This window comes from Ornithorhynchus anatinus, chromosome 13 (genome assembly GCF_004115215.2).
Source record: "Ornithorhynchus anatinus isolate Pmale09 chromosome 13, mOrnAna1.pri.v4, whole genome shotgun sequence".
NCBI lineage: Eukaryota > Metazoa > Chordata > Mammalia > Monotremata > Ornithorhynchidae > Ornithorhynchus > Ornithorhynchus anatinus.
The window spans coordinates 20,781,968-20,803,837 of NC_041740.1; the positions used below are offsets into that span (position 1 = coordinate 20,781,968).

A 21,870-nucleotide genomic window follows, 5' to 3' on the forward strand; every position below is an offset into this window, starting at 1 on the left:
CCACTTCTCCCTCCTCCCCGGATTCAGCTCAGGAGGCTCCGCTGCCCGGTCTTGCCGTCCCCCTCCCACACTGCCCCATCTCACCGCCCTCTGCGTGCTTGGCCGGGTGTCAGGGCGCCAAGCCTGTTGATCAGGCTGTCGGTATCCCGGGAGCGGCGACGCTCTGCCCACTCCCTGGCCTGGTGCGTGTCTGGGTTTAATTCCGTCCCAGAGGCCTCTGAAGATCTGTCGCACCCATGCATGAGAAGCAGGGATTTTTTTTCCCCCCTTAACATACATCATTTTTTAAGGGTATCTGTTAAGTTTTTGCTGTAATAAGTGCTGCTTGAGATAATCGAGTCAGGCACGGTCCACGTCCCACGTGGGGCCCGCGGTCTTAATCCCCATTTTACAGATGAGGTAACTGAGGCAGGGAGAATAACAATGATGACATTATAATAATGGTATCTGTTCAGCGCTTACTCTGTGCCAGGCACTGTACTAAGCGCTGGGGCGGATACAAGCAGATCGGGTTGGACACAGGCCCCGTCCCCCCAGGGGGCTCACAGTCTCAATCCCCATATTACAGATGAGGGAACTGAGGCCCGGAGAAGTGCAGTGACCTGCCCAAGGTCACACAGCAGACTAGTGCTGGACCCGGGATTAGAACCCAGGTCTTCTGACTCCCAGACCCCTGCTCTTTCCACTAGGCCACGCTGCTTTTCGTAACATATATGTTACGTCTGTTATCACTGAAGAGTGGGGAGATGAATCCGGATGGAAAAAAAAAAGAACCTTTCCCGACCAGTTCTTTGTAATGTTATCCAAAGAAGCAGTGTGGGCTAATGGATAGTGCAAGGGCTTGGCAGACAGAAGGATCTGGGTTCTAATCCCAGCTCCACCACCTGTCCGCTGTGTGACCTTGGGCAAATCACCTCCCTCCTCTGGGCCTCAGTTACCTCATCTGTAAAATGGGGATTGAGACTGTGAGCCCCACGCGGGACAGGCACTGCTGTGTCCAACCTGACAACCTTGAATCAACCCCAGGGCTTAGTACAGTGTCTGGCAGATAGTAAGCGCTTAAATACCATAAAAAAAGAAAAATGAAGGAGATAATAAAGGGCAATTCCTTGAGAAACAGAATCTGAGGTTCAAACCCATTTAAGGCTCTAAAGGTTTTTAGAGACATCGATCTAACTGGAGCCAGGGCTGCTCTGTGTTACAAGGAAGTAACAGTTGAGAACCGGAGCTACAAAAGGTCGTCTAAACCGGCCACGTGGACCAGTAAACGAGAATTACCCAATTCCTTTTTCCTTTTGCCCGTTCCAGTAACTTCTGGTGCAACGCCTGTCCAATTCCGCGATGAAACTTGGCAACTATTTCTTGAGTTCTCTGATATTCCTCATTAGTGGCGAATGGTTTCACTATTTTAAAAAAAAACCAAAAAACGGTGACAGAGAAGCAACGAATAAGCGTAAACAATCAAATTTTATCCGCGGCGCTTCTTGATAGCCGCTCCCACAGACGGGGCCGCTCACAGACAAAGCGACACATGTAGAAGAGGAGGAAGACTGGATACAAGGAAATGGGGCTAGACACAGTCCCGGTTCCCTCCTGAGCCTCCCAGCCTTCACCCCCCATTTTATAGATAACTGAGGCACGGAGAAGTGAAGTGACTTGTCCACGGTCACGGAACAGGCGCATGGCGGGGCCGGGATTAGAACCCGTGACCTTCTGACTCCCAGCCCCGCGCTCTATCCACTGCGCCGTGGTGCTCTCGAAGAGCACGGGCCTGGGAATCAGAGGACCTGCGTGATACTCCCAGCTCTGCCACCAATCTGCTGTGCGACCTGGGCAAGTCACTTAACCTTTCGGTGCCTCGGTTACCCCAGTCAGGAAGTTGTTCTTTGTGTCCAACCACAATTCCTCCTGCTGGGGTTTTTTCTGCCGTCGTTCATTCGTTGTTTTTTTTTTTTGTTTTTTTTTTTAACAAACCCCATCCTCTCTTGCCTGGTCCTCAAGGGACCCCGCAATCACTCGGCATCCTCCCCAAAGAAACCCATCGGAGGTGAGAAGGGTTGGTCACTTCCGCCACTTGTGTGCCGTGTGACCTTGGGTAGGTCACTTGGCATCTCTGGGCCTCAGCTCTCTCATCGGTAAAATGGGGATTAAGACCGCGAGCCCCATGTGGGGCAGGGACTGTGTCTCACCCCGTCTGTTTGAATCTACCCCGGCGCTTAGCACACTGCCTGGCACATTAGGAGCGCTTGACGAATACCATCATCCCCATCATCAGTCTCTTCCTCTTCTCCAAGTTCCACACCCTCTCCTCTTCCCTTTTAGGAAGAACCTTCCTTCCTTCCTCCATTTTCACCCCCGTTTCCTAGACCCTCTCCCGTTTCTCTCCGTAATCGCCGGGCTCCACCTTCATTCATTCGTCCATCCGTTCCTTCATTCAGTCGTATTTACCGAGCGCTTACAACGTGCCCGGCGCCTGTTCCGAAAGCAGCCGTTGCGACATCCTGGCGGTGCCTCTGCATCTGATTAAGTTTTATTCACAGCCTGCTCTATTTGCTCTTTGCAATCGGGCTCTCATTTACATTTTTATTCACTGCCCTGCCCTGCTCAGAGCGACGAACGTGTGAAACGACGAATAATGGTCGCGTCGAAGTGCTTGCCCCGTGCCAAGCACCGGGCGGGATTCGATACGACCGGCTGGGACCCGATCCCTGGCCCACCCGGGACGCCCGGCCCACGGCACTTATGGACAGATCCGTAATTTACCTATTTATAATGATGTCCGCCTCCCCTCCCCTAGACTGAGTCCGTCGTGGGCAGGGGATGGGACTGTCTGTTGGTGTATTGTACTCTCCCAAGCGCTCAGTACAGTGGTCCGCACCCAGCAAGGGCTCGATAAATACGACTGAACGAAGGGATGAGAAGGGGTATCGCATCCCCATTTTACGGAGGAGGAAGCTGAGGCCCAGAGGAGTCAAGCGACTTGCCCACGGTCACACAGCAGGCGAGAGGTGGAACCTGGGTCCTCTGACTCCCAGGCCTGGGCACTTTCCACTAGGGCACACTGCTGCCCTAGAAAACAGGGAAACTGGAAATTCTCTGGGCAGCCCTTCTTGCCAACAAAACCAGACTCACTCTCCTAACCCCTTGACCCAATGCCACTTAATGATGATAATGGCACTTATTAAGCGCTTACTCTGTGCCGAGCACCGTTCTAAGCGCCGGGTAGATTCACGTTAATCAGGGTGGACCCAATCCCTGTCCCACATGGGGCTCAGAGCACGGCCTAATAGAGAGAGCCCGGGTCTGGGAGTCAGAAGGTCACGGGTTCTAATCCCGGATCTGCCCCTGGTCTGGTGTGTGACCTTGGGCAACTCACTTCACTTCTCTGTGCCTCAGTTTCCTCATCTGTAAAAAGGGGATGAAGAATGCGAGCCCATTTTGGGACAGGGACTGGGTCCGACCTGATTTGCTTGTATCTACCCCAGTGCCTGGCGCAGTGCCTGGCACACCCAGTCTGGAGGGGGAGACCGACATTAATACTAGATGCTCGAGGAACAGAGGGCAAATCCTATAATATAATACCGGTCTGGGAGTCGGGGGAACTGGGTTCTGATCCCGGCTCTGGCCCTCGCCTGCTGCGTGTGACCTTGGGCAAATCACTTTACTTCTCTGTGCCTGTTTCCTCAAATGGCGATTACCTGTTCTCTCTTCCCCGAGGCTGTGAACCCCATAGAATAACGTTGGTATTTGTTAAGCGCTTACTACGTGCAGAGCGCTGTTCAAAGCGCTGGGGTAGATACAGGATAATCAGGTTGCCCCACGTGAGGCTCACGGTTAATCCTCATTTACAGATGAGGTAACTGAGGCACAGAGAAGTGCCTTGCCCACGGTCACACCGCTGACGAGCGGCAGAGCCGGGAGTCGAACTCGTGACTTCTGTGTCCGAAGCCCGGGCTCTTTCCGCTGAGCCACGCTGCTTCCCATATGGGACAGGGACTCCGCCCAACTTAATTATCTTGTACTTACCACCGCGCTTAATAACCCCCACCCCCTCCCCCCACTGGACGTTTTCCTGACAGAAACATGCCGAGTACTAGTTTTTAATGGCATCTGTCAAGCGCTCACTAGGTGCCAGGCGCTGTTCCGAGCGCCGGGGTAGACACGGCTATAAAGGCTGGACGCAGGCCCCGCCCCACGGGGGGCTCACGGTCTTCGGCCCCATTTTCCAGAGGAGGTAACGGAGGCCCAGAGAAGTGAAGTGACCTGTCCAAGATCACACGGCAGACAAGCGGCAGAGCTGGGATCAGAACTCAGGTCCTCTGACTCCCGGGGGCCCGTGCTCTATTCGCTAGACCACACGGCCTCTGAAGCAGAAGATCCCAAAGCCGTACCTGAGTCCAGGTATTTCTTCAGCGACTCTTCCAGGGACGGTACGGGCAGAGGCGGGAGGGAGTCCTGATACTGGAACGTTCGCTCCTCGACCGACTTAATCACCTGCTTTTCCATGATGTTCTTCCGACAGCTCTGAAACAGAGGATAATCATTCCCGCAAGCATTCCCAGCTCTTTTCCACAAGTCCTATTGCTCCCCTCTCCCTCTGCACCGGAGGAGTTACTTCTGTTTGCCTAAAGCAAATTCCCAAACAGAGGCCCCGGAAAACCAAATATACAGTGGGGAGATGAACTTGGCTGAGTGACCCGGGGCAACTCGCCTCACTTCTCTGGGCCTCAGTTCCCTTTTCTGTAAAGTGGGGATGGAGACTGTGAGCCCCACGTGGGACAGGGGTTGCGCTCAACCCGATTTGCTTGTATCTACCCCAGCGTTTAGTACGGTGCCTGGCACCTAGTAAGCGCTTAAATACCACAATTATTATTATTATTATTTAGAGATAGAAGAGAGAATAGGAGAAGCAGCAGGGCCTAATGGATAGAGCCCGGGCCTGGGAGTCAGAAGGTTCTCATCCCAGCTGCACCACGTCTGCTATGTGACCCTGGGCAAAGCATTTCCCTTTTCTGGGCCTCTGTTCCCTCATCTGTAAAATGGGAATTAAGACTGGGAGCCCCATGCGGGACAGGGATCGTGTCCAACCTGACTCCCTTGGATCTACCCTGAGCTTGGGACAGTGCTTGGCACATAGTAAGCGCTTAAATGCTAGAGTTATTATTATTATTCTGGGGATTAAGACAGTGAGCCCCAGGTGGGACACGGACTGTGTCCAAGCTGATTAGCTCGTATCTCCCCCAGCGCTTAGTACAGCGCCTGGGACAGTAAGCGATTAACAAATGTCAATTAAAAAAACCCCAAAAGAGTCAAATGGCACTATAATTCTTTTAGAGTTATTGCCTGATCTGCTTCTCTTCAGTTTCCCCACCCTCCAATTTACTTTAGGTCACGGGGAAATCTTTGTTTTCGGGACGAACCGACAACGATTACAAATTACACAGAATCCCGGGGGCAGACCTTCATTTCTCTTGCGGACTCCGACTGGTAGACGATACTCACTAATACCCACTAGTGTTTGATACCGCATTAAACGCTACAAAAGAGGAAAGAGGTAGACAATCTGATCCCCTGCCCCACAAGGAACTTACAATCTAACAGAGGAGAGAGAGAGAGAGAATTTACAATAGGAGGAAGTGCTCAAAATGCAGTTCAAGTAAATTGTAAAAGGACAGAATGATAATAATCAGGGTATTTGTTAAGCGCTCACTACGTGCCAGGCACTGCTCTGGGTCCTTGGTTGGATACGAGATAGGCGGGTTGGACACGGTCCCTGTCCCACGTGGGGCTCACAGTCCTCATCCCCACTTGACAGATGAGGGAACTGAGGCCCAGTGAAGTGACTCGCCCAAGGTCACCCAGCCGACGAGTGGCGGAGCCGGGATTAGAACCCGCGACCTTCTGACTCCCAGGCCCGGCTCCAGCCGCTAGGCCGTGCTGCAGTGGGAGGCGGTGAATAGAAGAGGGCTGCGGGGAACGCTCAGTCGATCGCCTTTACTGAGCGCTTACCGTGTGCAGAGCACTGCACTGAGCGGTTGGAATGTACACGCAGCGATAAAAATCAACAGATACAATACAGCAATAAAAATCAATTCAACTCATGACAGAGAGGGAAAATGGCAGAGTACAGAGATGTGGGTATAAGTGTTGCGGGGCTGAGGAGAGGTATCACTGTGCTTCAAGGGTCGAGATTTCCTTGAGGAGATTTGCCCCGGGAAGAGGAGAAACGAAACGGGAAAAGGGCCCTGAGGAGGGAGGGGGCCGTGGTCTGGAGGAGTGGAAGCGGAGGATGTTCCCAGCCGAAGGAAAAGCACGAGGCAGGATTCAGGGACAAGGGAGTCAAGAACAAGGCACAGGGAAGACGACCCTGCACACGGCAAGCGCTCGAAAAACGCCACTGATTGATACAGATCCACGAGAGCCGAGGGAGTGGTTATTATCATTATCACGGCACGTGTCGGGCGCTTACTCTGCTTACGGTTTTGTGAACGGTGTCGTTCACGGCTCTGCACGCAGTGCGCGCAAAATAAATGGAATGAATGAAGGACGGGGACAATTCCACGTTCCACACTCACCCTATTTATCCCTCGCGTGGTTCTGCCAAGCTCGACCCTCCGAGACGCTGCCCGTGCCAGGGCTCCGACACCATCTTAAGCCACTCGGCCGCCCCGAGGGTTTCGGTTTACCCTTCTCTAAACTTATCTCCCGCCCGACGACATCCGGCCTGAAATAGGGCAGCCCGAACCGTCCGGTTCTAAGCGCGGGTTTAGGAAAACCAGCCGATCCGATAAGTCAGATCCAGAACCGTTAGAAAAGCAAAAACAGCGTGGGACGCGGCTTGGTCCAGCGGGTAGAGCCCGGGCCAGGGAGTCAGAAGGACCTGGGTTCTAGTCCCGGTTCGCCCGCTTGTTTGCCGTGTGACCGTGGGCGAGTCACCTAACTTCTCTGGGCCTCGGTTAACTCGTCGGGGATTGAGACCGTGAGCCCCACGCGGGGCAGGGACTGTGCCCGAACTGATTAACTTCTATCTACACCAGCGCTTAGTAATAATGTTGGTATTTGTTAAGCGCTGACTATGTGCAGAGCACTGTTCTAAGCGCTGGGGTAGACAGTTCCTGGTACACAGTAGTCAGTAAAAATCGTATTTATTGAGCTCTTACTGTGTACAGAGAACTCTACTAAGCACTTGGGAAAGTTCACTGTAACAGACACATTCCCTGCCCACGACGAGCTTACAGTCTGGAGGGGAGGCAGACATTATTATAAATAAATGAATTAAGGCTACGTAAGTAAGTGCTGAGCGGCCGGGAGGGGGGAATGAATAAAGGGAGCAAGTCGGGGCGACGCAGAAGGGAGCGGGAGAAGAGGAAAGAGGGGCTCAGTCCGGGCAGGCCTCCGGGAGGAGACGGGCCTTCAGGGAGGATTTGAAGGAGGGGGAGAGTCACTGTCCGGCGGATTTGAGGAGGGAGGGCGTTCCAGGACGGAGGCAGGACGCGGGCGAGGGGTCGGCGGCGAGGTGGACGAGACGGCGGCCCAGAGAGAAGGTTGGCATTAGAGGAGCAAAGCGTGCGGGCCGGATGGGAGCAGGAGAGTGGTGAGGTGAGGAAGGAGGGGGCAAAGCGATCGAGGGCCTTAAAGTCGCCGGCGAGGAGTCTCCGTTTGAGGCCGAGGTGGATGGGCAACCCCTGGAGGCACTTGAGGAGTGGGGAAACGTGGCCAGAATGATTCTGTAGAATAATGATCCAGGCAGCAGAGCCAAGCACGGACTGGAGCGGGGAGAGACGGGAGGCTGGGAGGTCAGCGACGAGGCTGACGCGGTCATCAAGGCGAGAGAGGGTGAACGCTTGGATTAACGTGGTGGCCGTTTGGATGGGGAGGAAAGGGCACGTTTTAGCGATACCGTCGAGGTCGAACCGACAGGATTTAGTGACGGATTGAATACGCGGGTTGCACGAGAGAGAGGAGTCAAAGGTAAACGCCACGATTACGGGCCCGTGAGGCCGGAAGGACGGTGGTGCCGTCTACAGCGACGGGAGAGTCGGGGGAAGGACACGGTTCGGGTGGGAAGATAAGGAATCCCGTTTGGGATGCGTCAAGGCGGAGGTGACAGCGGGACGTCCAGGTAGAGACGTCCTCGAAGGTGGGAGGAAATGCGAGACCGCAGAGAGGGAGAGAGATCGGGGGCGGAGACGAAGATTTGGGAATCGCCCGCCTAGAGGAGGGCGTCGAAGCCACGGGAACCAAGGAGTTCTCCACGGGAGTGGATTTAGGTGGAGAAGAGAAGGGGACCCAGAACTGAACCTCGAGGGACCCCCACTGCTAAGGGGTGGGAGGCAGAGGAGGAGCCCGCGAAGGGGACTGAGAATGAACGGACGGAGAGATAAGAGGAGAACGGGGAGAGGACGGAGTCCCAGAAGCTGAGGAAAAAGCTGAACAGATACATAAAAAGCGAAGCAAAAGCTGGCCTGCAAGGGGAGAAGAGTCCATACACTTTTGAGACAAAAGTGACTTTTGAGACTTGTGAGACAAGCCAGTCACAAGGACGCTGGTCTTACTCTCTTGCCCCGAGGTTAAAACGGGTTTATTGAACGGTATCCCCAGTACGGGCCACCACTCGGTTCCCCTAAACCTGCTAATAACAATAATAACGTTGGTATTGGTTAAGCGCCCGCCATGTGCCGGGCAAGCGCCGGGGTGGACGCAGGCAAATGGGGATGGACACGGTCCCCGTCCCACATGGGGCTCGCAATCTCACCCGCCATTTTACAGATGAGCTGACTGAGGCACAGAGGAGTGAAGTGACTTGCCCAAGGTTCACCCTACTACTCCACAGTCGATTACAGAGGGCCAACCCCCCTTCCTCCCTTGGCGCACGATCGATCGATCGGTGGCCCCCAGAGGTCTGTGAGAAGCGCTCGAGACAGAACAACGTTTAGACTCCCAGGCCCGAGTGGGAAGGGACTGCGTCCGGACTAGTTACCTGGTATTAAGCGCTCAGCAAATGTAATAATAATAATAAAAAATAATACCAATGATAAACGATCGGACGGGTAGACAAGATGTACGAGAAGCAGCGCCGCTTAGCGGAAAGAGCCCGGGCCTGGGGGGGGGGGGGGTCCGGGTCGTGGGTTCTAATCCTGCGTGGCTCAGTGGAAAGAGCCCGGGCTTCGGAGGCAGAGGCCATGGGTTCGACTCCCGGCTCCGCCACCTGGCAGCCGTGCGACTGCGGGCGAGTCGCTTCACTTCTCCGGGCCCCGGTTACCTCATCTGGAAAATGGGGATTAACCGTGAGCCTCACGTGGGACGACCCGATGACCCCGCATCTCCCCCGGCGCTGAGAACGGTGCTCCGCACCCAGTGAGCGCTTAACAGATACCCACATCATCATCATCGTCATCGTCCCGGCTCCGCCACTTGTCAGCTGTGTGACTTCGGGCAGGTCACTTCACTTCTCTGGGCCTCCGTGACCTCATCTGTCAAACGGGGATGAAGACCGCGAGCCCCGAGTGGGACGACCCCATCGCCCCGCATCTACCCCGGCGCCGACAGCGCAGCGAGCGCTTAACAGATGCCAACATTATCAGTGTGATGATGCTGTCCGTCAGGCGCTCACTACGCGTCGAGCGCCGCTCTAAGCACTGGGGGGGGGACACCTGTCAGCTGTGTGACTGTGGGCAAGTCACTTGACTTCTCTGTGCCTCAGTTACCCCATCTGTAAAATGGGGATTAAGACCGTGAGCCCCACGTGGGGGACAACCCGATTATTCCCCTGCGTCTACCCCGGCGCTTAGAACAGCTTAGAACAGCGCTTAGAAGCAGCGTGGCTCAGCGGAAAGAGCATGGGCTTTGGAGTCAGAGGTCATGAGTTCGAATCCCAGCTCTGCCACTTGTCAGCTGTGTGACTGTGGGCGAGTCACTTAACTTCTCTGTGCCTCAGTGACCTCATCTGTAAAATGGGGATGAAGACTGTGAGCCCCACGTGGGACGACCTGCTTCCCCTGTGTCTACCCCAGCGCTTAGAACGGTGCTCTGCACACAGTAAGCGCTTAACAAATACCAACAGCGCTCTGCACATAGTAAGCGCTTAACGGATACCAACATTATTATTATGATCCTTTTGTCCCACGCGGGCAATGCGGCCTTCATCCCCGTTTCACGGAACGTGGCTACCGACTCCGTCGCCCCGCACTCTCCCGAGCGCTCCGCGCACAGTAAGCGCTCAGCCAATTCCAGGGATCGATCGATCGATCGATCGATCGAGTCTCTGGCAGCAGGCAGCGCTCCCCTCCCCCAAATTCTGCAACGGGGAGCAGGAGAGGGAGGTCGGATGGGGGAGGGGGGGTCAGGATGGCCGCTCCCTCCCCCAAACTCCCAAGCGGACAGCGGGGAAAGGAGGATGGGGGGGAGGGGCGCTCAGTACGGGGCCGGGCAGGCGGTGAAGAAGTAGGATGGAGGGGGGCTGGCCGTGACCCCCCCCCCGCGCGCGCGCGCCCCCGCTCCTGACCTGGCTCCGGACCCCGCACCGCCGACGGCCCGCAGCCCCGCCCCCGTGACGTCACCGCCCGCCCCTCCCCTCGTGACGTCACCGCCCGCCCGGCCCCGCCCCCGGAGAAGCCCCGCCCCCCGGTGACGCCGCGGGCCGCCCCCTGGAAGAAGCCCCGCCCTCTCCCTGACGTCACCGGCCTCCGGCCCCGCCCCCTGGAAGGCCCCCCCCTCCCCCGGGGTCTGAATTAGAACTCAGCTCCTGCGGCTCCCGGCGGGGCGGCGCCGCTTCTGGCGTCGGCGCTCACCGTCGCCCCTCGTCTCGTCTCGCCTCGCCTCGCCTGCCGAGCGCTCGGCACAGTGCTGCGAGGGAATGAGCCACCCCGGGCCCGCTAAGCCTTCTCCTCCCCAGAAAACCGGACCTTGCTGCCGACGCCGGGCAGACGAAAAGACAAGGGCTTCGACGCCGCTCACCGCTTTTGTGCGTTTTGGGGGGAAAAGAAAAAACCGTGGACGTTGGCGGGCGCGGGGACTCGGAGGGAAGGGCAACCACCTCTTTCGCCCCGCGAAATGTCCTGACAAGTCCCTCGTGAGGTCGAGCTGCCAAAGACAGCTCCCTCTATCCATCCCCTCTCCCAGCCCCCCGGCACTCATGCCCCTATCTGTCATTTATTAATTCAAGATTTTATTTATTTCGTGATGCCTTTCGCCCTCTCTAGACCGTAAACTCGGTGTGAGCCGGGAACGTTCGTTTTTATTTTGTAATCCCCCGTGCGTTTAGTTCAGTGGAAGGAGCACGGGCCTGGGAGTCGGAGGTCGTGCGTTCTGATCCCGGCTCCGCCACTTAGCGGCCCTGTGACTTGGGGCAACTCTCTGTGCCTCAGTTACCTCATTTGGAAAATGGGGATTAGAACTGTGAGCCCCACGTGGGACAACCCGATTGCCTCGATCTACCCGGCGCTTAGAAGAGTGCTTGGCACATAGTAAGCCCTTAACAAATGCCAGAATGATGATTATTATTTAGTACAGTGCTCTGCACACACTAAGTGCTCGATAAAAAAATCGAATGAATGAAATAGCATTAGAAAAGGAAAGCCAGGAATGGGGCAAAAAAAAAAAGGGAGACTGGAGAGCCTGGGGTGTGGGAAGAGGGGGCTGGCAAAAGCTAAACGTTGGGCACCGGGGCCGGTTCTTGGGCCTCGACCTGAAATAATGATAATAGCGATAATAATGATATTTATTAAGCGCCAACCACGTGCCGGGCACTGTCCCAAGTGCCGGGGTGGATACGTGTAAATGGGGTCGGACCCAGTCCCCGTCCCACGTGGGGCTCACAAGTCTCGATCCCCATTTTTACGGACGCGGTCGCTGCGGCCCAGAGGAGCGGAGCGACTCGCCCGAGGTCACACAGCAGACGAGCGGCGGCGGAGCCGGGATTTTATTATCCGTGCCCGCGGGGAGCGGGAAGAGGGGAGGGGGCGGAGAGGGGGGGTCCGACCGACGTGAAGGGGGAAAGGAGTCACGGACGGTAGAGCGAGGAGCGGGAGAAGGAATTATATTAAGGTTCTCCTTTAAAAACAAACTCTTTTATAATGACCTAGGATGAAAAAGCTGGTGAACTGCATGTACCGACGCCCGGATGCCCTTTTCAGGCTGATCTGTTTTCCTTGGGGAGGAGGCGGATCCGTCTATTTTGCGAAATGGGGCAAAGATTTTCCTCATCTCATCGAAGGTGGGTAGCCTCCCGGTCACCGGCGGACGAGCTCGGTCGGTCGGTCGGTCGGTCGGTAATATTCACCGAGCGCTCACTGGCTGCAGAGACGCCTCACGAGAAGGGAAGGGGAAGTTTTTGAGCCTGAAAACAACGGAGTGCTCCTCAAGATCAGAACCGTTCTGTATCCGTGAAGCGCTTACTATGTGCCGAGCGCCGTCCTGAGCCCTGGGGGAAGACGCAGGAAGACGAGCGGGTCGGACACAAGTCTTTGTCCCGTAAGGGCCGAGAACCTGTCTGCCAATTCCGTCGTAGGGCAGTCCCCCAGGCGCTTAGCACAGCGCTCTGCGTACGGTGAGCACCCGGGAGACTCAACCGATTTTTTGTTTTAATGGTTATTGTTAAGTGCTTACTATGTGCCAGGCACTGTTTTAAGCGCCTGGGGTAGATCCAAGGTGATCAAGTCCACGTGGGCCTCCGAGTCCTAATCGCCATTTTCCAGATAAGGTGAAAATAATACATAAGTAATAATAATCCGAATACGTGCATAGAATAAAATAATAGAGAGATCGACGTGATTTGCCCCTAACCTCAAGCATCTGTGATTTTGTGGATAAAGCCCGGGCCTGGGTTCTGATCCCGGCTCTGCCACCTGTCTGCCGTGTGACCTCGGGCCAGTCACTTCACCTCTCCGGGCCTCGGTTCCCTCATCTGGAAAACGGGGACCGTGAGCCCCCCCGTGGGACGCGGACCGTGACCAACCCGATTGGCTTGCTGTCCACCCCGGCGCTTAGTACAGTGCCGGGCACGTGGGAAGCGCTTAACGAATGCCATAATTGTGATGATTATTCCTATCCAGGAAGTTTTCAGACCGAGCGCTGTCACAATGGACTGTTGGCGTTCGGTGAATCTATGGCCTGGGAGGTTCTCGGCTGGTAACTCTCCCTCTCCCGTCCCCAGTGTCTGCTATACGGCTTGCGGGGAGAGAATCGCGAAGTCACGAGCCTTTTGCAACGGACATGGCGGGTCTCGTCGAGGAGATCGTGAATACCCTGCTGCCGACCCTCCGGGAAAAACCGTTTACGTTTTTTGGTCACAGGTAAGCGGAGAGGCAGCACGGTGTGCTGGTTAGAGCCCGGGCCTGGGAGTCGGAAGGTCACGGCTTCTCATCCCGGCTCCGCCACCCGTCTGCCCTGCATGTCGCCTCGCTTCTCTGGGCCTCAGTTACCTCATCTGGAAAACGGGGACGGAGACCGTGAGCCCAGGTGGGACGGCGACTGCGTCCAACCCGATCTGCTTAGCACAGAGCCCGGCGCGCAGCGACCGCTTAACCGATGCCATAATTATCATTTATCATTTATAATATTATCATAATTATCTACGCCGAGACGGTGAAGCGAAGGTCGGACAATCCCCGGGTAGTCTGAGTCAGGCAGAACGCCCGGACGAATTCCCCCCGAGAAAAGAATCCGCTCTGGGGACTTGAAGAACCTGACTGGGAGGCCTGGATGAGGCCAATTATTTGGATAATTGGGCAACTTTAAGGTTCAGTCTGCGGGAGTGTAATCATCGTGGAAGTCTGACATCCACAACCCGGGGGGAGACGACAACAGCAAGAATGCTTTACCCATCACCTCTCTTACTGGCCGCTGTTTAAAAAGAGGCGTTTTTATCCGGGACTTATCGAATCGCTCCCTTGCGGAGCCGTGAACGAGAACTTCGAGTCCTTCGGGGTTCCGCCGTGGGTCCCCTTCTATTCTCCAACTGTGCCCGCTTGCCTGCAGAGCTCACTCATAGTTGATTTTTTTTCATATTAATGTCCGTCTCCTCCTCCGGACCCTCAGCTCGCTGTGGGCGGCGAATGCGTCTGCCGACTCTGTTATACTGTCCTCTCCCAAGCACTCAGTACAGCGTTCATTCATTCGGCGGTATTTATTGAGCGCTTTCTGTGTGCAGAGCACCGCACTGGACCTGGGAAGTCCAGTTCGGCAGCAGAGGGAGACGATCCCTACCCACCGACGGGCTCCCGGTGTTCTGCGCGCAGTAAGCTCTCAATAGATACGATCGATTGACTGATTGACATAACGTAAATACCAAACAAGGAAAAAAAACCCAACAACCAAGTTCGGAGTCCAACAACAGACGCCAGTGGATCGGTCGGTGGTATTTCATGAGCGCCCGCCGCGTGCCCAACACCGTACTAAGCGCCTGGGCGAGTGCCAAAAAATAGACGCGGTAGACGAATTCCCCGCCCACGCGAGCTTACAGACTAGAGTGGGGAAAGCCAACGAGGGGAGCAGAGACTCCAAGTAAGGTTCGTCCGGCACTCGTCGTCCTCAGCGGTATCTACTGAGCTCTTATTGTGTGCAGAGCATTGGGCTGAGCCCTCGGGAGACTCCGCTGTCAGCCGGATCAGACTTCCTCTCGGGAAGACTGCCCAGCCGGTCAGATCTGCACCCACGGCACCGGCCGGCTCGTTATGGGCTTCTGGACGACGCCGTCAGTCGGTCAGTCAAGTCGTGCTTACCGAGCGCTTACCGCGTGCACAGCGCTGCCCTAAGTGCTTGGGGGAGTGCAATGTAACAACCGACGGGTACGTTTCCCCGCCCACAGTGAATATCCAGTCTAGGGGGAATGAGGCGACTTGCCCAAGGTCACCCAGCAGGCGGGTGGTGGATTCGAACCCAGGTCCTCAGACTCCCAGGCCCACGCTCTTTCCACTAGGCAAAACTGCTCCTGATTATCTCAGTCTCTCCTCACGACATGGTAGGTGTGATGCAGTCACGAACGGATGGATTAATGTTTTCGCTGTGACCGGAAAAATCCATCTGTGATCCTCATTTCCCAAATCCAGTTTCGGATCGATGCTGGCTTTCATGACGGCGCTCCACCTGATGGAAAATCACCAGCTCCAGCCCGTTCATCTCTTTCTGTCGGGCGCCTTTCCCCCTCACGTGAGTGGAAGTGTATATTTTTTTCAAGGTACCGGTTAAGCGCTTACCGTGCGCCAGGCACTGTTCATTCATTCGACAGAATTTATTGAGCGCTTGGAATATACAATTCGGCAACGGGTGGAGACGGTCCCCGCCCGATGACGGGCTTGCGGCCCATCTAAGCGCTGGGGTAGGTCCAACGTAATCCAGTCTTAGTCCCCATTTGCCAGATGAGGTCACTGAGGCCCACTGAAGTGACCTGCCCAGGATCACGCAGACAGCTGGGATTAGAACCCAGGTCCTTCGGACTCCCAGGCCCGGGATTTAACCGTTAGGACTGGGGAGAGGGATTTAACTCCCCCCCCCCCCCCCGTCCACAGGGCGCTGCCGTTCCTTAGGGAGAGGGGCTACGCGGACCAGCTCTCGGCCAGGGCTCCGCCTGCTCCTAGCTGGTAGCCAAAAGCGACTTCCAAGTCGCAGCGGCCTTTCTCCAGCCCGTCGGAGGCTACCCTCCCTGGCGGCCGTTAGCCATTTCGGTCACGTGGTCCCCGTGGCATCTGGTGGGCGCTTACTCGGCGTCGACGTCGAGTCCCGTACTGAGCGCTGGGAGAGATACGGGGTCATCGGGAACTCAGAATCCCCGTTTTACTGACGGAGCTACTGAGGCACAGAGACGTCGAGTCACTTGCCCGGGGCCACGCAGCAAGCCAGGAGCAGATGCGGGGTCGGAACCCAGATCCGCTCTCTTCCAGGCCGGCGCTCTTTCCACCGGGCCACATTTTTGAGCGTGCTCTCGGACCGTGGCTTCCGGGAGGCAGGAGCACGGACGGACGGACGGACGGTCTGGGGCTAGAGAATCTCCGGGTCTGGCCCCTGGGTGTTATTCGAAGTCACGGGTTCTAATCCCGGCTCTGCCACTTGTCTGCTGTGTGACCTTGGGCGAGTTACTTCTCTGGGTCTCAATTCCCCCGTCTGTAAAATGGGGACCGAGACCGTGAGCCCCAGGCGAGACGGGGACCGTGTCCAGCCCGATTTGCATGGATCCATCCCAGCGCTCAGTACAGCGCCCGGCACGTAGTAAGCGCTTACCAAGTACCATAATTATTATTATTATTACTATTAAAGAGGAGCCCTCGGTGTCCCAAGTGCTTTAACCCCTCAGCCATCTCCAGCCGTACGTACCCTCCCTTAGCCCGTGTTTACACGTTTATTCGTGGCGTCTTTATTCTCTCTGGCCCCGCCTTGGACCCCGGCCCCCTTCTTCCTCACCAGGGCAGTAGGGTTCCGGGGGTCCACGTCGTAGGTCTGAATTTCCCGCCGCTGGCTCTGGATGGGGGCCCCCGTCTCGATCCGCTCCAAGCAGAGCGAGGATCCGTGATGACGATAATCACGATGCTATCCGTTAAGCGCCCACCACGTGCCGGGCACCGTACTAAGCGCCGGGGGCGGACACGAGCAAATCGGGTCGGACACGGGCCCCGTCCCACGTGGGGCTCGCCGGTCTCCACCGCCGTTTTCCAGATGAGGTGACTGAGGTACGGAGAAGGAACTTACCCAAGGTCCCACGGTGGGCAAGTGGCGGAGCCGGGATTAGGACCCGGGTCCGCGCTGTACCACAGCGCCGCGTCGATTCTCGAAATTGGCCGCTCCCTCGTCCTCCCGTTCCTGGGCAAGCCCTGCCGCTTCTCGGGCTTCCACCGGCCCCGCCGGCCAGGTGAAAGGGGAAGAGCTAATTGGTCACGTCCGGAGAGTACCTCTCCCCCTCCCCCCCACCCCTCCCTTGGCTAGCGGAGAGAGCCCGCCCTGGGTTCCAATGCCGCCTCCACCACCCGTCCGCCGTGTGACCTTGGGCAAGTGGCTTCACCTCCCCGGGCCTCGGGGACCTCATCTGTAAAATGGGGATGAAGACCCGGAGCCCCACGTGGGACCCGGACCGTGTCCGGCCTGATGAGCCCGTAGCTACCCCAGCGCTTAGTACAGGACCCGGCGGGGAGCGAGCGCTCAAGAAATAGCACAGAAAGAAAGGAACAAATGAAAAAACGGCCAAAGACAAGGAATCGAGCGAGCTTCTGTTGGGGAACGCCCTCCGTGACAAGTTCTCGGTCCATCTTCCGGAACAGTCGCGACCACGGCGTCAGAGAATATCTATTTCAACGGGAGGTGTCCTTCAATAGTTCTCCCGAAGGGCGGGCGACACTCCGTAGGGAAACGGGCTTTTCCGACCTCGTCCGTTTCGTCTTCGCAGTCCAGGGCCCGGGAACGCCTCCCGAAGAGCACGGACTTGACCGAAGACCAATTTGTCCAGTTCCTCCTGGATGCCGGAGGGACACCCGAGGAAGTCCTGGACAACAAAGAGTGTCTGGAGCAGTTCATTCCCATTCTGAGGGCGGACGCGGCGCTGTTCGAGGAGATCGGGTAAGTAGTCCGGTTCCCTCGGTTTTAGGCAACCGGCACCTCTAGGCCCCAGACCGTTGAGTTCGGTGGTCTGGGGGCTCGGGGGCGGATCCCGGTTCCGGACCGGCCCTATTTCAGAGATCCGAGGAGGGAGGAGGTCGGAGATCCACGGCCTGGTGGAAAAAGAGCACGGGCCCGGGAGGCAGAGGGCCCGGATTCTGATCCTGGCTCTGTCCCTTACGGGAGCGAAGCCCAGGCGCGGCGGGGAGACGGGGGAACGATGGGCCGGGCCCGGGGGTCGGGGGAGAAGGGAGAGTGGCTGATCGGCCCCAGTTTTGGGGGGGGGAGGATTAACGGGCCAGGCCCAGTGGGAAGCTCTTCCCATCCGGAAAGAGCCATTCGCCGAAAACACCGGCATCTGGAAGGCCTTGCGGGACGGGGAGGAACTGACCGGTACGATGATTATCGTTAATATGAAGACCGAGCATACGGACTCTGTATCCTCTTCCTCCCCGCGCCTGCGGAGACTGCGAAGACCGAACACCCACTCGCTTGTCAGCGTTAGTCTCATTAGCTTCTGCCTCTCCTTCCGTAGGCCCGTCTCTCTCTTTCTCTCTCTCTGTCTCTCCGTCCCCGGCTCTCTCTCCCCCGCGACAGTAAGACGGGGGCTGTCTGAGCTATCATCCTGAATCCTGACTCTTTCTCCCCTCCCCGGCCTCCATATTACACGGGGGGAAGGGAGGGGCAGGGAGGGGAAAAACGATATCTCGCGAAGACAGTCCGAGAGCCACTCCGAGACGCCGTCTGTTTTAAGAAGCTGCTCTTCTTCGTGCACAGCTTTGCCAAGCCGGCCGCCCCTCTTCTCTCCTGTAACATCACTTGCTTTGATGGGATCGAAGATATACCGCACGATTTGGAAGGTAAAGTCGCTGGCGACTCGAACCGGCACCGTTCGTTAGCTACGAGTCCCCTCCGCGCCCCACGGATGGGACCCATCCAGTCCAGAGAGTCTCACCCCTCCGTCAACCTGTGTGATCAGTCGAGGGTATTAACCGAGCGCCTACCGTGCGCGGACTGTACTGAGCGCCGGGGAGGGTTCAGAGCAGCGGAGTCCAGAGACACATTCCCTGCCCCGAACGAACCGTGTCCCTTAAGCATTTAGATACTCATCCCGTCCCCCGGGATACTTGGGTAAATATTCTTATACTCTTTCCCCTGCCCCTGTTCTAATGAACGTCTCTCCCTGTAGACCGTGAGCATCACGAGGGTAGGAATCACGTCTGCCGACTCTACGGTACGGCGTTTTCCCGAGTTCTTAATCCAGTGCCCCTGCACTCAGTAAGCGCCAAATAAACCGACTGACCGATGTAGCAAGGGACGCTGTACGGGACCGTGAGCGCGTGGGAGAAATTAAGTCCCCGGTTAAACCCGGGGTTGAGTCTTAAGATCTTTTGATAACGCGGGGGTGCCGGTGAAGTCCTCACAACTGTTTCTACTGGACCAGCCAGTGGACCAGCCCGGGCCCGGGAGTCCAAAGCGCCCGGGTTCCGATTCCGACGCGGCCGCTCGTTTCCCGGGTGACCTGGGGCAGGTCACGTAACTTCCCCGAGGTCGCCTGTCCGCTGTGTGACCTTGGGCGAGTGACTTCGCTTCTCTGCGCCTCGGTTACCTCACCTGTAAAACGGGGCTCGAGAGCGTGAGGCCTACGTGGGGCAGGGGCCGTGTTCGACCCGATCCGCTCGGCTCCTCCCCGGCGCTTAGGACGGCGCTCGGCGCACAGTACCGGCTCGGCACAGATACCACGGTTACCGGTAGGATTATTCTGACTTTTTTATACCTCAGTTTGCTGACAGGCAAAATGGGGATTGAGTCCCACTCCCTTCTGCTTAGACGGCGAGTCCGCTGTGGGACAGGAGCTGTATCCGACCTGATGATCTTGTATAATAATAATGGCATTTGTTAAGCGCTTACCATGTGCCAAGCACTGTCCTGAGCGCTGCGGTGGATACCAGGTAATGAGGTTGTCCCTCGTGGGGCTCACGGTCTTCATCCCCGTTTTACAGACGGGGTAACTGAGGCCCAGAGAAGCGAAGTGACTTGCCCGAAGTCACACGGCCGACAAGTGGCTGAGCGGGGATTTGAACCCCTGACCTTCTGACTCCTCTTTCCACTGAGCCACGCCGCTTCTCTACCTGCCCCGGCGTTTAGTACAGCGCCCGGCACGTAGTAAGCGCGTGACGAATATGAGTTTTTTTTTTAAAAAAAAAAAAAAGTAGAAAAAACTGACTGCATTTCACTGTCTTCATTTCAGGCTGGAAGGACTTAACCAGCGGAAGCTGCGATATTCACAAGCGTCCCGGAGGGCACTTTTACCTCAAGGAAGAGTCCAACGAGGCTTTCATCCGCAAATACATCACGGTCTGTTTAGAGTCGGCCTGACGAAGCGTCGTCCCTGGGGAGAACGCTCGGAGTTCGGGTCGGACCTCTTTTCCACCCTCATTAAACGTTCTCCCACGGATCGATGGATCGGTCGGTCGTATTTATCGAGTACTTACTACGGGCGGAACCCCGTACCGAGTCCTCGTCCCGTCGGGTCGCCGCCGCATCTCTCCCGGAGCGTCCCGCCTCCGTCCGCCGTGGTCCCCGTAGTGGATCCGGAGAGTTTCCTCGGTCGAAATCCAGAAGCGGTTGACCGTGCGCGTGGTAGAGTCGAGTCTCCGACCTCGACTCCCTCCCGCGCCGCCGCTGCCCGGCACGGGGGAGTTTTGCCCGGTAGCCGACGGCCTGCCACCCGCTAGCCGCCGCCCCGGCTAGGGAAGGAAGGGGAAGGCCTCGGCTTGACCCTTCCTCCCCTAGCCGAGACCGGTAGGGTCTTTGGAAACTCTCCCGGTGCCATCCCCATCACGGGCTGGGGAGTCCGAGGTCATGGGTTCGAGTCCCCGCTCTACCACTCAGCTGCGTGACTGTGGGCAAGTCACCTCTCTGGGCCTCAGTGACCTCCTCTGTAAAATGGGGATTAAGACTGGGAGCCTCATGTGGGGCGACCCGATGACCCCGTCTCTCCCCCAGCGTTTAGAACAGCGCTCTGCACAGGGTAAGCGCTTGACAAATACCAACGTTATTATCCTGAGAGGGGACAGAGCGTTACGGTTACTCTAGACAACGTGGGGGCTTTGGAGGCCGCGATTTCTTTGTTGGGCCGGAAGGACTGGTCCCCTACCTGACTCCCAGAAGATCTCCATGTGAAGTGAGCCGTTAAATGGTTACTCTCGATGTGAAATGAGCGAAAGGGTCACTGTCCGCGCCGCCCAGTGCAACGGTTCAATCAACTGATCGCATTTATCGAGCGCCTGCCGCGTGCCGAACCCGGCACTAAGCGCGGGGGAGACTACAACCGAACAGAGTTGGGAATCGGTAAATACGATCTTGCAGGACGTTCATTCGGTCGTATTTATCGAGCGCTTACCGGGTGCAGGGCGCTGTGCGAAGCGCTTGGGAAAGCACAGTGCGGCCGAAGAGACGGGAAGCGGCGCGGCTCAGTGGGAGGAGCCTGGGCTTCGGAGGCAGAGGTCACGGGTTCGATTCCCGGCTCTGCCACCTGTCAGCCGGGTGACCGTGGGCGAGTCACCGCGCTTCTCCGGGCCTCAGTGACCTCATCTGGAAAATGGGGATTAACCGTGAGCCTCACGTGGGGCGGCCCGATGACCCCGTATCTCCCCCAGCGCTTAACAAAGACCAACATCGTTATTATTATTAGACACGATCCCTGCCCACCATCTGTATTTCCATCTTTTCTCTGTTTGGGGTCACTTCTGAATTTTAGGGTCACACCATGAAGCACCGATAAAGCGATTGCCAATCTATCTCCCTTTTGGCCTTGCAAAGGAATCGCACCGCCGGTTTAGCCCATAATCTTGAGACGAGGATAGAAAAAGGGAATTTGAAACCCCGATTGCACCACCAGCCTCGTCTCCCCACAATTAACGGGGCTCGGGAGTCAGAGGTCATGGGTTCGAATCCCCACCCGGCCACTTGTCAGCTGTGGGACTTTGGGCGAGTCATTTGACCTCTCTGGGCCTCAGTTCCCTCATCTGTAAAACGGGGATGAAGACCGGGAGCCCCACGTGGGACCACCTGATTCCCCCGTGTCGCCCCCGGCGCTTAGGAAGCGCTGAACAAATACCAACGTTATCGTCCTTATTAATATTCGCTTACAGGCGCTCAACAGATACCATAGCCGGATCGATTAATCGGGGAAAACCAAATGCAGAGGGAAGCCGGTCTGCAAAATGTGGAATTGAACCCAGCAGTCCCGCTGGCTGCCTTTTAGGAAGGGAGACGGGAGGGCAA

General features: G+C 56.8%; 2 protein-coding genes and 1 long non-coding RNA gene across 12 annotated transcripts in view; 1 reads left to right on the plus strand and 2 right to left on the minus strand.

The window, feature by feature from the left end:
• LOC100077745 (glycylpeptide N-tetradecanoyltransferase 2) overlaps positions 1–21,870 on the minus strand; it is a 78,792-nt gene that overhangs the window by 28,671 nt on the left and 28,251 nt on the right. For 4 of the 6 annotated variants that reach the window (XM_029077473.2, XM_029077471.2, XM_029077470.2 and 1 more), the window contains exons 12-13: positions 4,392–4,524; positions 1,279–1,403 (exon numbers count right to left, since the gene is read on the minus strand). In XM_029077473.2, the coding sequence (XP_028933306.1) occupies positions 1,279–1,403; positions 4,392–4,524 (258 nt within the window). Of the gene's footprint in view, positions 1–1,278; positions 1,404–4,391; positions 4,525–6,575; positions 6,675–10,504; positions 10,556–21,870 lie in introns of those variants that run through there. The other 2 variants (XM_029077475.1, XM_029077476.2) reach the window with 2 other exon arrangements.
• On the plus strand, positions 10,717–20,042 carry OLAH (oleoyl-ACP hydrolase). Of its 5 annotated transcripts, XM_007673136.2 has the most exons (8): positions 10,893–10,963; positions 12,084–12,214; positions 13,154–13,292; positions 15,048–15,147; positions 17,372–17,541; positions 18,358–18,440; positions 18,770–18,814; positions 19,832–20,042. In XM_007673136.2, exons 2-8 carry the CDS (start codon positions 12,085–12,087, stop codon positions 19,957–19,959), a joined length of 795 nt encoding a protein of 264 aa, XP_007671326.2. In that variant the 5' UTR covers positions 10,893–10,963; position 12,084; the 3' UTR covers positions 19,960–20,042. The 5 variants fall into 5 exon arrangements, with proteins under 5 accessions (XP_007671325.2, XP_007671327.2, XP_028933313.1 ...); XM_007673135.3 differs by lacking the exon at positions 15,048–15,147 and having other exon boundaries at positions 10,717–10,963; XM_029077480.2 differs by lacking the exon at positions 15,048–15,147 and having other exon boundaries at positions 10,782–10,963; positions 18,770–18,858; positions 19,832–19,912.
• Positions 19,784–21,020, minus strand: LOC114815989. The gene is made up of 2 exons (XR_003763770.2): positions 20,741–21,020; positions 19,784–20,330 (listed from the first exon to the last, which is right to left on the minus strand). It is a non-coding gene; the product is annotated as an uncharacterized LOC114815989 (long non-coding RNA).